This window comes from Pleurodeles waltl, chromosome 10 (assembly GCF_031143425.1).
Source record: "Pleurodeles waltl isolate 20211129_DDA chromosome 10, aPleWal1.hap1.20221129, whole genome shotgun sequence".
Lineage (NCBI taxonomy): Eukaryota > Metazoa > Chordata > Amphibia > Caudata > Salamandridae > Pleurodeles > Pleurodeles waltl.
Genome location: NC_090449.1, coordinates 242,945,140 through 242,964,198, shown reverse-complemented (window position 1 = coordinate 242,964,198; position 19,059 = coordinate 242,945,140). Strand labels below are relative to the sequence as shown.

Genomic DNA, 19,059 nt, shown 5'->3' with positions numbered 1-19,059 from the left:
AAGCAGTTAAAGTGACATAATAGTTAAGAATTGTAATAATATATTACTTTACAATTAAAAAACACTTAGAAATTCACTGAAAAACACAAAGGTTTAAGGAGCCATCTTTACCCAACTATAACATCCCTTTAATCTTTGTTTTTTTTTTTTCAGTGAATACACACACACACACACACACACAAAGAGGACTACAGGAAAGGACAAACATAAGGAAATGAAATGGACGTTGAGAGGGAGGTAGGAATGGGACCACAGGATCAAATGAAGGAGGTGTCTCCTACAGAACTGTCAATTACTTAGGTTAGAAAACGTTCTTAATTAAATTCTGAACATTTTATGGGTTGGAGGATCACACAACACCCAGATAACGACAGCGGCTCAAAGTGTCGACCAAGCAGAAAAAACATGCAGAGGGTGGACATGGGGACACACACTCATTCCGCAATATAGCCGAGTGTGGTATCTGATGATATGGTCATTGTTGTGGAACACTACACCTGATGTCCCACTGCAAGAACCTGGCAGCCACGGTCTCTAGAACGTAAAGGGCTGCAGGATCTGAAGTGAGACAGCTGGAGCTGTGGATGGGGTAAAAAGGAAATCCGCATTCTATTCCTTTAAACGTGTCATGTTTGCTTTGTGAATTGCAACACAGACACTAAAAGTAATCAGTTTGAATGTGTGGCGACTTAGCGCCTCAATCAAGCAGCATGCTGTACTAAATAAGTTTGACAGTAAGCAGGGGACATTTGCTTCTTGCAGGAGGTGCATCTCTTTTCGTAAGACTGGCCCAGATTAAGGTCAAACAAATTTTCCAGACAGTGCTACTGATTAGGCCCAAGGAAGACAGACAGAAGAGTGTGAAACCTGCTGAAACACCAGTGCTCCCAAGCAGGCTAACAAATTATAGGCTGACAAGAAGGAGAGAGCTCCAGACATAACATTATGAGTCAGAGAAAAATGATACACAATTGGCTCAATTTATGCTCACTATAATTTCTGAATATATAATTCTTGTACAAGACAATTCCTAACATAATGACAGTACCTCAAGGTGAGCTTAATAGGGGGCGACCTGGACATGGATCATTCAAGGGCCTTGTCAGAAGCATGAATGAACCAGAGTGCTTCTATCAGAAAATGGGCATAAACTGCTGCAGCACGTGGGATTAAATGATATCTGGCAAACACACCACCCAAAAGAAATAGACAAACCTATTATTCAGCAGCTCACAAAACATATGCATGACTAGATCATTCCTTGGTGTCATCCTCACTTGTGCAGCGGGCACAAACACAAAAAATAATCAACATTTGAGATAACGCACAGATTAAGCTAGATATTACTCTAGAGACAAAAGCAGCGAGAGGAACTGAGTGGTGGCTGAATGAAAGCCTAATGCACTGTAAGCTCATATTACAAGAACTAGAAAGCGGTCTATCTCTTTTCATGGAGGGCACCGATAAGAGTGTGTTAGACAACATAGTGCTATAGGGTGCCTTAAAGGTAGTCGTGAGAGAGAAAACCCCGTCAATCTCAGCAAAACTGAACAAAGAAAGTCCGCAGAAAAGAGTCTCTTTAAAGCCAGGTGATAAAATTAGAAACCATACAAAAAAATAAACAATTCCAAGAAAATACGGAAGAACCTCCAAGTGCTCAGGACACGTGGAAATGCTAGAGACAAATGAAGCAGAACACATCCGGATAAATATCAAGCAGAAATAATACTACTGTAGCAATAAAACAGGCAGACAACTGGTGAACAAACCAAGTTAAAACAGCAAAAGAGAGGGGGAAGAAAATTCAAAATGTGAATGATTTGGAGTCTACACGATGAAGGATATCAAACCCGTTTGGCAAATGTTATGATAAGCTCTATGATGGAAGAAACGCCCCAGAAGACAAAATAGAATATTTATCTACAGTACAGCTGCAAAAGTGGACAGTGGAATAGAAAGAAGAACTAGATGGTCCTATAAGAATAGAAGTGATATGAAGTATAACTAATGAAAAAATGTGTATGTCCCTAGGCCCTGATGGCTACAGTGCACTTTTTTTTTTTTTTTTTAAATAAACATTCGGCATTCAGATTACCCATCTCCTAAACAGGGTGTTAGACACATTCATCGGGGCGGAGGGCACAACAGAAGCAATGGTACAAGCGAGGATATTCATAATTCCTATACCAGGTTAAGACCTCTCTCTATGTGGATCATTCAGACGGATCTCTATTAAACGCAGATGTCAACATCTTCATAGGAATAGTAGCTTCACGGCTATGGAAGCTACAACCGGATCTTCTGGAACCGGATTGGACCAGCTTTGATCCAGGCAGAGGATGTTGCAAGAACACAACTAAATTGTAACACTTCATAGATAATGTGCACAGAACCCAAAGGTGACTCTGATGGTCGCGCTGGATGCAGAGAAATCATTTGACTGGCACTTTTCTGAACACACAGTGTCTGCCCCTGAATAGGTGATAAGCTCAAGAGCTGGGCACTCAGAAAGTACAACACACCAACTGCAGCAGTGGAGAAGAAAGGCCTGGCACCATTTCACATGTATTCCCGATTGAAAAGAGACACTTTGGAGTCTATGAGGGAAAGAATCAAGCTAGAATGATAAAATAAATAAGATGACAACAGGAAGGAAGGAGCATAAATTGGAGATGTTTGTGGGTGATGTTATGGTCACAGTGACCCGCACAGGAGGCTGCCAGACTGCACTGCTAGATGAGCTTAGGGAATACAGGGCGGTATTGGGCTTCAAAAATCAGTCAAACCAAATTACAAAATCTGAAACCTCTTCAACACAAAAAAAAAGAAGGAGTTCTCTTTTCAAAGAGCAAAACACCACGTCACATACTTCAAGTCCAAATAGCGTCCTTGCTTGAGAGAACAGTTAGCTAAAATGATGTGGGAAGATCGGTAATGTGAGACCTGCAGGTAAGGCACATGGGAGCATGAACCTGGTGCAGCAGAATAGTGGCAGATAAAATAGTGTCACTCCCTAGGCTATAATACATCTTTCAAACACTACTTTGTCAAGCATGTAGAGGGTAGCGGGAAACTTTAACACGTGAGATATGATTTCAAATTAGTGTGCAACATAGCAGGATTTTCAAATCACTGATGTAAAAACAACGAAACAAAGGTGGGCTGGGAGTCTGGATACGGCACGATATTTTCAGGCACCCCAACTGCGCTACATGGTGGTGTGGGAGAGAACTGAATAGGAGAAGCAGTTGTGCTTCAGTGATCAGATCAAAGAGGAAAGCACCATAAAAAGAGCACTGAATAAAGAGAGTACGGTGCTTGGGGTCTCTCTAGTTATCATCGGTGACAACGCAATAATAGGGGCCTGAGAAAAACCAGCAATGATGCTTGCCTTGACCACTTTCCCGTCACCTCCGACTACGCAGACGGGAAACCTGAACCTCTCACCGGGAATAGAAAAAAACGTCATGCCCAATGGGAAGCACATGGCTGCAAGAGAGTGGGAATAATCTTTGATGAAAACTAGAACATCACATTTAAGTCCCTCAAAAGTGACTTAGCTCTCCCTGAATCGTAGAAAAACATTTACACCCAGGTGAACCACGAGTTCTTCATCAGAAAACAAACGCCTGAAGGCCACTCACTAGGTACAAGACTGGGTCATCAGAAAAAAAAGATAATAAAATGGTATTAAAATTATACAAATTGCTTCAAAAACGTAAAGATGCATAAAAATCCCAGGTATGAACCCGTGGGAGTGAAAGCTGGGAAGGCCTTTAACACGCAGAGAATAGGTAGAGACACACACAAGAGTGTGTGGCTGGATCAGGACCCCCCCCCCCCCCTCCCCGCTCCTCCCTTCCCCTCAAGACGATAGACAGAACAGGACCATCAAACAGATTGTTGCTTTTTCAGACCTTGAAGGCGAGAGTAGTTCCCATCAGTTTGACTCATTTGGCAACCAATAGCTTCAATCTGTGGACTACAACCCACAAAACAGTTTTTTAGGATTCAGGATGGGCGGTCAACATCCCAGAGCTCAAAATCAAGGGAGGAACAGATACTCCAACTTGAAGCAGACACCTCATTACCTCCAAACCAGAAGACCCAGAAGACACTAATATTGGAGGAACTAAATGCTATTCCAGTATTCAACCTTAGTAAGAGGGGGTTAGAACCCACTACCATGAATCTACTGACTTAAGGTTGTCTTGTCCCAGCAGAGGATTCAACAAATTTGAACTTACTAAGGACCTGTTTGCATTTTTCCACAGGATTACATTAAAAAAATATTTTATCATGACACAGATGAAGTAAACATATCAGGTCTGAAAGTTCAGTCCACTTTTATACCATCCTTGGATAAATTAGGACCTGAGGTGGAAGTGTTTTAGAGAACAGTCCTTCAAAAGATTCAAATTATGACTAAATACATACCTAAACAGCCTTATAACCGCTCTAAAAATGAAAATCTACAACTTAGGAGTCCTAGTTAAGACCCTGACATCACATTGAAGCCATGCAATAAAGGACGTGGTATTGTGTTGTTTGACACAGTTACAAGTCCAAAATGAGGTCCATGCTATTAATTCTCGAACATTACTAGAGTATTGTTAGAGATCCTGAGAAGAAACTGAATTAGTGTATTCAGACCATTAGCCTTGAAGCTCTGAATCAGGGCATTATTTGTAAGAATGAGTTTCAGACTCTTCCACGTCTTCCTACAATGTAGGGTGTGCCCAAAACTCTTAAGAACTTAGTGGACCACCCCCCCCTTTGCGTCCTATAGTGTCTACCATTGGAGCGACAACTGAGCCTCTCTCTCTAAGTACTTGGATTTGTTTTTAAAGCCCCTCGTTATGAAACTGCCCTCCTTTGTTAAGGTCACAGGGCACATGATTCTGAATGTAGAAGGTTTGGAGTTCGATCCACAGAGGGAAATCCTGGTAACCTTGGACGTTGAAGTGTTATATACTAATATCCCTCAGGAACAAGCACTGACCATGACAAACGAAATACTAATGAGGAATAAATGAGATGCTGCAACAAGGATTCATACTTCAATACTTGGAAACTGTCTTATATGAGAACTTCTTTAAGTTGGTTGGTGAGGGCTATTGTCAAATAAAAGGAGTTAGCATGGGGGTCGCTTGTGCCCAAAGTGTGGCTAATCTGTATATGGGTGAATTTGAAGAGACACATATCTACAATGAGGTTGCCCCTACTATGAAAATGTTAATCAGTGGTCTAGATATATCGACAATTTCTTTTCATATGAATGGGTGATGAATTACAATTCTAGGAGTACATTGCCTGGCTCAAATTATGTGACACGGATCTGAAATTAACTAGCAATGCTAGTTGTATCAAAGTTGAATTTCTTGACTTCTCCAACATACAGATGTTTTGAAAACCAAATCATGGAATTGGGCTATCCAGAAAGGCTAGTGAAGGACTCTTTTAAAAAATCAAGATACTACAACAGGAAAGTATGTTTGCTAACAGAAGTAAACAACAGGAGGACAGACTGGTGTGTGTGAGACAAGGCATTCTAATTCGAACAACAAAATTATACAGATTATCAATTCACAATGGCACATCCTCAATGTCAATGCCAAAAGTGGCTTTCTAGAGAAGCCTCTGTTCACATTTAGGAGGAATCGCAACTTGAGGAATATCCTGACCAAAACCCGCATCTCTCATCTTGGGAACACAAAACAGAGACCTATTACAGGATTAAGTACAGTTGTAGGCAATGACCGATGTGGTTCAGGTCACACATGTGAGGATGCTATCGCGTCCAAGGAGTTCACATTTGGGAAGAGAACCCTGAAGCTTTTATGTATGACTAATTGCAGAACTACAACGGTTATTTACCTTATCCTGTGCCCCTGTGAATTTGGATATGTTGGAGAGACGATCAGGGAATTTAGACAATGCTTCAGCGAACATAAATCTGCGATACACAATCAGAGAGAGGGAGCCCCATTGGTCTTACACTGGACGCAAGAAAAACATAGGTAAACAACTTAGATGGATCATATTGGAGAAGGTGCACCCTCAGAGAGGAATAGATACCAGCAGAAAAAAAGAAAATGAGAGACGTATATTGGATTTATACATTGGAAACATTTCACAAAGGCCCGAATGAATCTATTCCCTTGGAGAATACTCTGAGGTAATTCTATTTTTTAGGTTCTGATGTCCTATGTTTTGACAGTTTTGGATCTGTGTGGCCATGCTATGAAGTAATGCTTTGGTCAGTCTTGTGGCGAGATGGACAACTAGGGCTTCCAAATTTCCATACTTATTTCTGTTGCGTTTTTTCAATTGCTGTGTGTCACATTCCTTAGTTCTATCTTGGGGTATGTGGTATTTTTTGTAGTGGTTCTTATGTGTACACTTAGGATGTGTTATGTGTCTGTGCGTGCACTTGATGGTCTGTCGTTTTTGTGATCGGTCTCATTTTTCCACCATGGCACCCATATTTTGTTAATCCTTCCATTTTGCTTATGCAGATTGCAGTCCGCTTTTATTATCTATTACGGTGCCTGTCAGTTCCGCCTAATTTAGCGCACCAGATGTGATATGGATATTTAAATGCAGCATATTTTCTGGGTATCTGTGCATTCTGGTATCCACCATATGAGGTTTCCGGCTGGTACATGTTCGGTCCGTCTGAGACATTTTTCTCGGGTAAGCTCTGGCCTTTTTGGCTCTCGTTTTTTTTTATCTCAGACATATGCTCCCAACCCCACTATTTTTCCAGTTGCTGCATTCAGTCAGCCAGCCAGCTAGGGTTTTTTCCGAGGGCGTTGTCTGCCTCTGTATTGCTGTATGGGTATCGGTTACCACTTTGTATTATGAGGGGCCGTCTTTAGGGAGAGATTCTATTCGATCTTTAGGCTTTACTGGATTGGACACCCTAGTCTGCTATACTCGTTGTTGAGGTTTTCACTTTGATGTCCAAGTCGTTTGGAGTAACTTTTCTGTTAGTTTATGTATCTCTGTTTGCTGGGTTTTTGTTTTTTGACTCTATTGCTTTATCTATTTTAATTCTGGCATGGTAGAACAGATTTCCCTTTAGATGTGGCCGAAGGTCTGGTGTTCACCAGCTGTGTGTGGATTTTTGTTTTTTATTATGATTCAACACTCCGTTGGACTGAGTACTACCGTACTGAGGTATCAATATTATCATCAATTGTGGGCACAGCGAGCACACAAATGTTATTGGAAATTCGCTTTTTGAATATCAGGCTCAATTAGGACTGAAGCCTCTCTCAAAAAGGGTGCATATATTTCCTTATGTGGAACTTTGTTCTTGCCTGGCACCTCTCTTGATGGATTGAGTGACTTGCCTTATGGATAATCATTAAAGAACTCATTCTTGGGACCGGCGTGTGTTGTGGACCCTGTGAGTAAAGGTGCATTTTGAAGTTGCGTTGTTAGTAGGATGGAAGTATGTTGAATGAGGTGTTGGTGAAGGTGTCTTTCTTTCTGAAGTAGTGGGCACTGTATGAAGTTCTGTATCACAGTGGATTACTGCATGACGGGATGGCCTACTTTATTTAGGCTCTACGTAGTACCCGCCCTTTTTTCTCAAGGGCATTGCATACCCCTTTTTACTTATTATTTCTTTTTATTATATTTGGACACATTGGAGCAACCAGAAGCATGCTATTGTTATGTGCGTTTAATGCATCTAGTTTTGTTTTGATTGGTTTCAGGTTGTGTGCTGGGTTGCAATCTCCATCTACATTGCTTTTCTACATCCATGTGCGCCCTGAAAAAGGTGGCTCCTGCTGTGTGGTTCCACCAAAATGCGAGTCAGCTCTACAAAGGTGAAGGAAGGATCACAAATTATATATTGTTATTGTACTTGTCTGTGTGTATGTAAATCAGACTAGGATTTATATTTAAATAAGTGTTATATTTTTTCAGTTTCTGCCATACAGATTATAACACTGCCATAACTTGGTTATTGATGATTTTTCTTTTTCTTTGTGGTTGTATATTTTTATATGTTGTACACAATAGTGACCTTGAAAGACCCCTGTGTATGATTAACATTGTTTTATATTGGGTATAAAATATGGTGCTTGGGCAGTGTATGCGGTATGCTCAAGTACGCATGTTTGTAAGTGTATTTTTTATATTAGAAGTGGCCTGTGACCCAGATGTTTAAACATACCAGTGGCTCTAGGGCAGGTTTTTGAGCTCAAATGTATGTTTGCACCTCCATACAAATCAATTATGGAGTAGATGGAATAGGTGATACATTATGTATTTTTTTGTAAGGGGATTATGTACTTAATACAATGTATGGTTTATCCACGTTTGCCTCTAATCCTATATTGGTTGCTGCAATCAAATATTTTATCTGGAAGTAGGAATTTAGTTCCTCTTGTTTATAACAGGAAGGCGTTTTTGTTGTTTTGACTATTCCCCTGGTTTACTTACTTCTTAGTACTTATTTTCAGGGGCCCTTTTTTTTATTTATTTTTTAGTAGTAACACTGCAAGAAACACTATCGAAATTCAACATAGTCAACCTAGTCAAGCTATAGGGGCAGGATAAACAAAAGTCAGACACATGCCGGAGGAGCAGTAAGGAAAAGGGAAAGCTGATACATTTATTGTGGGAACGCCCCTAAGTTACAGATGTATTGGAAAGAGATGCTAGTCACTGTAGACTAAATGGTTGATAATGTAATAACCTGGTATTCTACATACAGTATACAAGGGTTTGCAAACCAACTATCAAGCAGAGAACATTAGTGGAGAACAAACAAATTCCCCTCGAGCTAGGAGCAGCCAAGAAGTTTATTTTAGCAAAGTGGGTGCACGTAATCTGCCAGATATAAAGATCTAGAACATGACTGACATGGAGATTTATTTATTTATTTATTTTGTTAACAATAAAGCACGAAAGCACCCTGGTTTCAAGAAAGACTGGGCAATCATACTATGTTACTTAGCCAAATAATTTGTGGTAATCACCTGTTGTAATAATTACGAGGCCTTAACATAGCTAAGGAAAAACAGAATGAAGGAGACTCACTAGACACACAGAAGGAGCACAATATGAATCACCCAAAAACAGGACTGTACTATAGCTATTATCAGAACCAACTGGTGTGTCGGGTGGTGGAGGGTGGGGGGGGGGGAAGACAAGTTAACGGCTGGACTTACTTTACTTGACACGCAATAGATATCAAGATATTTGGGTTTGACAAAAACTGAACAAAAATATTTTATCCTAAAATGAGATCAAAACTGTTAGCAATGCTGACCTACCTTTACACCATAATAATGTAAATGAACCCAGTGCTCCTCGGCCTGCTTCTTCTGCAAGAACTCGTAGGACTGCACCCGCCTCTGTCGGGCCTGCTCGGATTCAGGTCGGGAAAAGCGAACCTAGGATACATGAACAATAGTACAATATTCTGGAAATTATTTCAACCTCAACAAATCTATTGGGGGATAAATGCATGGTAGACATAATCAGTGCTATGCTGTCTGTTTTATGAAACATCAAAACATCATATGAGCAATATTTGGTGAAAAAAAAAGGAGTAAATCACAAGTCTCTTTGAGAAACAATCAAGAAGTTCACTATGAGGGAAGGGAATGGAGTCATTTCCCACACACAGAACCAGCACATTGCTGATCAGTTTATTTTACCACATAAATGACACTTCTAAACTACTGCATATTATCATTCATGCACATAAATGAAAGCCTAATTGAGTTGAATAGTGCTGCAAATTCTAAAATCGGAGAAAAATCCAATGGCAGGATTAAATCTACTACACTGAAAATGTTTATGGAATATTCAACTGGTGGACTCTCCACCGGATTTAGAATCTGCTACATAAATTGGAGAATTTTCCATTTCCAACAAAAGCGAAAGTCCTCAATTTTTGACTGCATCTCTGCATCATAGGGGCTTTGTTTAGGGAGTAATCCAATGTTGCAAACAGGTTTCTCATTATGTGCAACAGTCACAAAACAACTATTATATGTGATACTACTAAGGCTTCAGGCACTGAAAATTAATGATGGACAAAGCAAAGTGCTTTAAAGTCCTTAGAATCAGGGTCAATACTAAGAAATATGGGTTGCATAAGCACATGAACTTGTGACTGCAAAGTTCATTAAAACATACTTTTAGGGTCTCATCAGAAAATTAGAATGAACAGCAGGAGTCATAAATTTGTTTTCTTGGAGGAGAGGTATTTTGCTTTCATTTGGACCAGTAAAATATATATTTCGAAAACCTTTGGATTTGTTCTTGTCTCGTAGATTAGTTGTATGATTTCTGATGACTTTCTCTCCTTTCAGCTGCCTCATTCTGTTGTTGCTACTGGTGCTGCTGTCAACCAAAGATGAACCCTCTGACGTTTACAGTTTTTCCAGGAAGAACTGCAATGAGTCATTTCTAAAGACCAACAGACTTCATTCTCACCAATTCTGCATCAATCTATTGCATGACATCCCCTAAATAACATCAGATCAATTAAGTCCCAGAAAAAAGGAAAGGGGTGCTGCACCACGTCTTATGCCTTATGGTTCAGCCACAAAGACGTCAATATGATTCCATGGCTGCAAACCTGCACTGCTAAAATGTGGGATGTCGGCTATTACAACTATAGCTTGATTTAAAACCAACATACTCATTAATAGCTTATCTGAAGTCATGCTTCCTGCACCCGGGGAGATGGTCGCCAAGTCTTTGTACAGATTTCCACAGGCTAACCATCATAAAGGCATGGTAGTGAGAAATACTCGCTGCCTTCTTTGTTGTGGCAGATGTACCATAACATTTTCGGTCCATGCTAACTACCATTCTGCTCTCTCTTTCTGGTGGAGTGAAAGAAAGACTGAAGATTGGCTGTTTCTTACTTCCAATACAATGACAGAATCTGGTTGCAGGCGGAGGGTTTGTTTACATAAAGAGCACGTTCTGCTTTAGTGGCTTACACTTCAATAAGCAAGGAATAGCCACATCAGTAGTCGTTGTGGAGAGTGCTTTTTGCCAGTTCCATGAGGCTCTGTAGCAAAGGGATAGTGCTTGGAAGGGGTGTGAGGTAGTGCATATCTACACTGGCCAATGTTATTCTCTGCTTAGTGAGCAACAGAATATTTAACTCTGCAGGACCATTGGTCAATGTATTGTGGAGGGCGGCAGCGGCAATCTTTTGTTTTTCTTTAAATAGGTGTACATTTTATTGTGTGATTAATGAAAACCATTGCAAAAGTCAGATTCACCCAAAAACATTAATAAAACACATACATCTCTTTAAAATACACAATGTGTTAAATATCAGAATGTATATTACAGAAGTAACTGAACCTCAGTTACATATTTTCTAAAATGAAGTGAGCTGTGTATCAGACATGCCAAACTGCTTCATTATAGCTCCTAATGCCCAAAAGGTTAAAAACGGTTTCAGTAGGGTTACCCTTGTTGACTATACTAAGGTAGATGTTAGTGGATAACACCTGACAAACTTTGAATAGATATATGTAATATAATACAGTGGCAGTCGCCACTGTGTAGTTTTAGTTAGAACCGGGTTTCAACAGGAAACTTATTTTTTTTTAGTTTGCGAATAACTTTGGTGCCATTTGGCGAATCAACACTAAACTTTACACAAACAAAGTTAGGTCACCTCAGCTTCTTCATTGAAGGTTTTGGGTGCTCTATCAAGTGAGGGCAGCAAACGAGGGACAGGGTGCTGGGTGTAGGGGCAGGGGGTGGCGGGGAGGGCCCAAAACACTTTGCCAATGCAATTGTCCATAGGACAATTGAACAGTGACGCAGCAAAAACCAGGAGATGAAAATTAAACCAAATTTGGCAAAAAGCTAGATCTTACGTACTTTTTGTAACTTGAGGTACTTCTATTCAGCCAGTTTTTGAGAAATTACTACGCTCTCTCAGGAACGGGTAAAGCAAAGTGTGGGTGATTTATTTCAGCAACTAATATTGCGAGTCAGCCACCAAGGGCCTTGATCACTTGACACCAGCCCTCAGTGCTACCATATATACAGTGAAAAAATAATGAACATAGAAAGCAGAATGCATAGCTGTGGGGGTGGTCGCCATCTTGGAGCTGGCGTCAACGTATAAAGGTGTTCAAAGTTACATAATAAAAATAAAAAATATAAATAGAAGTATCATTCACAAGCACTGTGACATGTGATCAAGGCACTCAGTTGGTGAAATAAATCACCTACGCTTTGCTACACCTGCTCCTGAGAGAGCACATCATTTGTTTTTCAATTGTCTTTTACCTTGGCTTACGTCCATCGACGAGTTAGTAAGTACATGAGTGAGTCTGTATGACCTAGTGGTGGATGCCACTAGGTAGTTATAGTTAGGACCTAGTTACTATAGAAAAAACGTTTTTTTACTTGCCTATATCTTTGGTGCCGGGCGATGAATCTTCACAAAATGTATCCCCCCCCCCAACAAAATCATCACTCACTACAGATGTGGTCTGGAAAGTTTCAGGGTGATCCGTCAGGCGGTGGCCGAGGAAAAAGGGGTTGGTCCCAAAACTTGTATTCCCCATGTTAATTCCCATAGGGTTTTTGAACAGGAATACAACCCGAACTGCTGGACGGAATTACACCAAATTTGTCAGAAAGGTAGCTCTTGGTCCAGAAAGCAGCCTTTTTTTTTGTTTGTTTTTCAGTTGAGCCTAAGCAGCGCGCAAGCGCCGTCTCTCGACATGTTGTAATCTACATGTGCAGGCTTGCAACACGCCAATCAACTTAATTTGTTCCTTGGCCTGCGCCTTTCAAAATTCCCTTGATTTTGTAGATAAATGCTTTACGTTTGTCCGCCTTGAGGCTGCTTTGTTACCACCTTGGAGACTGTCCCTGTTACATTGATTATTGCACGATTGGCCATATACCTTAGTGTGGCGCACAGTTTTTTTCCTCAGCCTCACCGCTTCATGCTACATGGCGTATGTTGTTTCTTCCTCTTCCTTGTTTTGGGCATGCCACTGTTTCTTTCTGGTGTCTGCGCCCAAAGCCTGCAAGCTGGAGGGGGTTCTCTTTTATTAATTTAATCATTTTTTGTAAAGGGACATATAGTGCAAACTCGATCGGAGGAGTGCTTTACATGAGGATGTGAAATTTCATATAGCGCAAACTCAACCCGAGAAGTGATTTACATAAGTACCACTTAGCAGGTTTAGCAGTTGAAAAATATACAAACTGGTGCATTTAACACAGAAAAAAAAAAACACAGAAATACTCAAAGCGGCTCTCCTGACACAGGAAGAGCGGATACCACAATATTCACTGCACTCGGGAAACTCGCCTCAATGCTTTGCGGGGCATTCTTTCAAAACATTTTGGCCCTTAACACAGCCTCTGGTGGTCCTATGACAATGGGACCACCACCAAACCGTTCAGCACATCATGCTTGGTCTAGGTCATCTCTGGGTCCACACACTAGGTGGGAGGGGTCCCAAAATAGTAACCTCTCCCACCATTCAATGTCTTTTTAAGCTCTTTCATGGCTGGAACATTTGTTTTACAGCCGGGAGTAGTTTGTGTTTTAAGGGCCTTTTTTGTAATATTATTACAGTAGGCCTGCTAGGTTTGAAAGTGTGTAAGGCACTACACCCTCTAGGGGTTACATATACGGTTACACTGCGTTACTTTCTGGCATTCTGTTTTCATGTCATTATGCCCTCTAGGGACTGACTATATGGTTACATGACCATGTTTCTTACTGACTGATCATTAGAATCAAGATACTATAATAGTCACTGCACTCAAACTTGCTCCGTAATGCTTTGCGGAGGATTCCTTTTACAAAACATTTTTGGCCATAACTCACCTTGTGGTGGTCCTAGGACAATGGGACCACCATCAAAACGTACAGCACGACACACTTCTCTGGGTACCTGCACTAGGTTGGGCAAAAAACTTTTAAAAAAAAAAAAAAGATTTTCACCTAAAATTGCTGCAAATCAGAAAATCCGACGAACATTCAAGAATCCGGCAAAAGAAAAAAAAAAGAAAAGAAAAATAAACAAAAAAACCCACAAGCGCAGGTTTAGGAAAAAGCCCTCCCGCTGGGTTAGGTCCCAGGGGCATTATTTAAAAATAAAAAAAAAGCAGAGGGGTGCACGGGCCCCCTTACCCCCCCCTGAGGCTCTTGGAGCCCAGGAGACCACCACCCCCCTGGAGCAAAACAGTTCTTTTTTCAAAAGGGGAAGCCTCTATGGCCTCCCCTGCAGCCCGGGGGACCGCCATCTCCCCAGGCTGAATATGTAATTTATGCCAGGGCCTGCTCAGCCCACCTGCTATCCCGGGGACTGTCACCTTCCAAAAGGAAATAGGATGAAGGTGGTCCATCGCAAACCCCCAGGGACCACCACCTCCACAGGGCTAAAATAAGATGAAGGGGGTCCGGTGCAGGCTTTGGTGTACACCCACCACCCCCACCTGGGCTAAATCAAAGGTTGGAGGGGGGCTTGTGAAACCAATAATGGCCTAGTGGCCCCGGGACACAGCTGTCTGCTCTGACTTGGTGCAAGCAAACACTCTGAATCCAGCGGGAGAGGGCTGTCAAAGTTCTCTTGCTCTCTAGAAGCAGAGGTTTCATCAGCTGAGACGTGAGCAGGGAAGAAGTGAAACAATTACTTTTGCAGACAGGGAGCTGTATGTTTAGCAGCTCCCTGTGTCCAAAAGCAACGCCAGGTCCCGCAGGAGGTGGGTGGGTGGGTGGGGGGGGGGGGGGGGGGGGGGGGGAATCCGCTAGGACCTCTGGGCGAGAGGCTCCCTGCAGTCCCATTGCACATTGGGTGCCCTGGGGGGACCCAGGATAGATGACCGAGCCCTGGGTGACGGGTCCCCCTGACTTCTATGAGGGCCAGAATCGGGTTACTGTTATATGTGGGGGGTTTTCAAAGTCTGCTGCTGCAGAATTAGATATTAAATAAGTAAACATATGTTATTTTCTGTACCTGTAAGGAGCACGAAGAAAGCTCAATGGCAGGCAAAGAAAGCGTGATGCAAGTGCTGTGGACTGGCCTGCAGGAGCAGGTCATTGGCAGTGCATTCTCTGAGGTACACAAGACAAGGCCCGGACAGCTGAAGCCTGCAGTGGATTCAGGTTTTTACAAGCAGGAATTGGGAGGCAGATGACTAGCCTTGAAATCAGTAGTCTCCCGCCTGAATCGGGAGGGTTGCCATGTATGCCCCTCCTTTATTCCTGGGGCAGAGATCGGACCAGGGGACCATGCTGCCACCCTCCTCTATTCAATTAAGAATGTGCCCCTGGGGCGATGGGGCACCAGGGCCAAATTCGGCCCAGCAAGGCGGACCACATGGCCCCTCCTTCATTTTATATATGGCTTGGTCCCAGGGGATCTGGTCCCCGGGGCTGAAATTGGCCCGGGAGGGGAGCTGCAGGGTTGGACAGTTTTGGGGGGTGGCTGCAGGGCCTGGCCACAGGCGGGGCCCTGTGGTCAGCTTCTGCCACAAAAGCCCATGCGTGGAGCTGGGTTGGGTGGTTATAAGGATTGGTAACAGGGCCTGGCCGCAGACCATGGGCGGCGGTGGCTGGATTAACGTATAGTAATTAAAATTAGTTCATGTTAAAAAAAAAAAAAATTATAATAATAATAATTCACTAGAATTTCAGCAGCTTCAGTTATTTCAGGTAACTATAACTCACACCCTCGCCATGAGTCATATCAAAATTAGCTTGGGCCAAGGATGACTAGTGGGGCAGACGCAAGCCACAACCAGATCCAGATGTAAGGTGAGTTTGACAGGGTCATCAACTCTGAGGTCTTCCCACCCTAAGCTCAAGAACAGGTGACACAGTAGCAGTAAGAAAAAGATGCAAGACTCAAAGGGGTTGCCGTCTTCCCCTCACTGGAGCCAGAACTGATCAAATTTCAGGCCTCTTCAGGGCGAGAGCAAGTGTAGGTCTTTGCTTCACTGCAGCCTTGAGCAACTAGTGCACAACCCTACCCAACTTTCCGGCACCCAGTTTGAATCTGGTGTTGTACCTGGATGCCATGTTTAAAGTATTGAGGTGGGAGGTCCTTCCCTCTAGGGCGCCTTCAACCACACAATAATTCCTCTCTAGCAGGAAAGTTCTACCCTGTGACGATTAATGAGCAAATCTGTACAGTAATATACTAATCTCCAAGAAATCCTCATGCTAGAAGTTAATGCAGTACAAGGTGTAAACACACACACATGCTTAGGGATGTTACAGCACCAAAAGGAAATATCCGTTTGAGGTGGTGCTGTGTATACATGCATCAGTGCCAAACTGTTCTGTAGTGAGAGCTACTGATGATAAGTGAAAATCATGGTGAGCTACGAAAGGCCAAGCAACTCACGCATTGTTACAAGATTCCCCCACACCCATCTTCACTGACTTTTAAGCCTAATGTCCTTACAGCCACATACAATGGTTCGAGCAGAATACAAGGGGGCGCTATGACAGGGCTGTTGTGTGTCACTGAGAGCATGGAATGTGAAGATGCATGAATATGTATTTGTTTGAAGTATATATATGTTCTCCAAGGAGCTTTAACATGGCAGTCTGTATAAATACCCTGCCTGTCAAACATTCACCTTTACCATTAGCAATACCAGCAAATGCTTCGTAATTTACTTGCAGTTGATCGAAATTCCCAACTACTTGCTTGAGTGGAGTAAGTTATCTTACCAAACCTAGTAAGGCTCCTGGGCCCTTATCAGTCAGGGCCGCATCGATCCTGAAAGGTCAGTTGTCACAACATGCTCACCGCATTCCTCTGTGAGGCTGTACGTGGATGAATAGTCACAGGATTTTAAATGGTGTATTAGAAGTCCATACCTCTCCAGATTATTGTAGTCTCCGTCTGTATAGCACAGACGCTCTAGATTATTATCTCGTTTACCACTCTGCAGCAAGCTTCAAAAACTTCAAGCTTCTTTCAGGATCGGGCGCTACCGCACATATTGAAACAGCAGCAACGTGGTCAAAAGGCTTTGCGCTCAGCTGCGGGTGCACACGTAGAGGATAGACCAAGCTGCTGAAAGCACATGCAATACAAACAAATAACGCAGCACTCCCGGGGACTTAACATTCCAGGTGTTTTCTATTAATTGTGATCCACATCTCAAACAAACACCACCAACGGGTTTCGACTCTTACAGTCTTGTTCAAGGCATTCAAAGTCCTTTCTTAATTTCCATTTATACTGTTCGTCTCCTGACATCCAATGAAAAGCATTATGGGAATTGTAGTGCGATATGTGTTGTACACAGAAGCAATTTGCTGCAAAAATAATATTGACTCATAGGCTTGTGAGTTATGATCTGACTCTAGACACCAGGTTAGGGGGGGGGGGGACAGGAGGGGGGCTAAAGGTTGAGAAACCACATTTGACCCTTACTGTACTTGCATACATGGTTTGAATTCTGAGGCAAAAACCCATAAGCGCTCCCGACCACAACAAAGACATGGAAAAAGAGAACTGATGTAGTCTTGAGAGTGGGATGCTGTGCTCTGTGATGTCACATGGATTCACGTCCAGTACCTAGATTAAGCTAGTGCCCGCTGCCGTTGGGAGGAGAGTTATGGAAGACATTTTTCCAGACTAGTCTAGCAGTTGTAAGGATCCTTAAGAGTTTAGGACTCTGCAGGCAGAAGCATCCATCAGAAAACTACCCCTTACAGAGAAAGGCCTACAGTGTCTGAGGGGGTCATATAGCACCCCCAAACGGTGCTAGCACGTTTTCTGTACATCTTTGTTGTAAATGCCACTTTTACTTAGCTGGCAATAATGTTATAGTGTTACTTGTCAGTGTAACAGCAGGAAGGACTAACATTCTCCAATCATCATGTGATGGTGTGAGTTTAGTTCCACAAGATTTACAGCAGGGGATGTCAGCAGAAATGGCTTCATCTTCGGGTCACTGGTATTTGTAGAACTGCCCGTCATACATACAGACATGGTGACATGATTGGGATGAATCACCAGCACCAAGGACACGTGACAGGCATTTATTAATAAGAATCCAAAACAGTGTAGCGTTAATCTGGAGAGTGAATGCAGACCCAGAAAACGTTTACTACAGCCCAGTTGCTATTGGAAATGAAAGTTTGGGGACCAAAAGGCAAAGAAATGGTCATTTGAGTGTATGCCGGACTACCAGGAAAGGGGCAAAAACCAAGGATAGAAACAATGATGTATAACCCCTTGTGTAGCAACGCTCTCCACTGAAACTACAAAGCTCCTGTAAGTAATGTGGTGATTAGTTGATGGGGGCAACTACCCACTTTAGGTGATAACCCCAATATTTGCCAGGGTGAACTCTCAAAGTCACTAAATCAACATGGGCTCAACCCCCTAACTTAGATTCAATGTGAATAATGATTAAGCATTACAAAAACAAAGTCGAATGCAGAACAATGAAAATACAAAAAAACAATTAGAAAAATAGACTAAAAATTGTTATATAAAATGACACCAAGATGACAAAAACCCAATAAAGGGCACCAAAGATATGAATTATTAAAGTTTTAAGTGGCAACAGAGTCAAGGCGCACAAAGTTTCAATGAAAGTCAATGGTTCTTGGTGGAACAGGACCTATGTGCAATTTGACACGGTCTGTGTTTGAGCATGGGCGGATACACTAACCTGGTACATCCTGGCCAAATATTTAACTTTCTTACTTTAGCCTTTATACAAAACACAAATATATTTCAAATACCCTCCAGGACCTCCAGGGAGACACTTGCTAAACTCAAAGGATGGCAGGCAGGGGCCAACAGGAGGGTCCAGTCCAGGTCCAGTTGTCACTGGTCAGCTGGACGGTTGTAGGAAAAAGGCCTCTTGCAACTTGTTGCATCCTTGTAGTTTTGACAGGAGGTCAGGCTTATGACCCTTAAAGAGTCCTGAGTACAAGGAGGAGGGCAGGGCCGATCTTCTAGTCGCTTCTCAGGTCTCAGACAAGGTTCAGCCATCTGTTGACCTTCCACAGGTCCGGGAGCATTTCTGACGGGCTGTCTGGAGATGCCA

General features: G+C 42.4%; 1 protein-coding gene across 2 annotated transcripts in view; it reads right to left on the bottom strand.

Annotated features, from left to right (window-relative positions):
* POLR3E (RNA polymerase III subunit E) overlaps positions 1 to 19,059 on the bottom strand; it is a 205,228-nt gene that overhangs the window by 130,962 nt on the left and 55,207 nt on the right. For both annotated transcript variants that reach the window (XM_069210304.1, XM_069210303.1), the window contains exon 9: positions 9,297 to 9,416. In XM_069210304.1, coding sequence (XP_069066405.1) covers positions 9,297 to 9,416 — 120 coding nt within the window. The remainder of the gene's footprint in view (positions 1 to 9,296; positions 9,417 to 19,059) is intronic.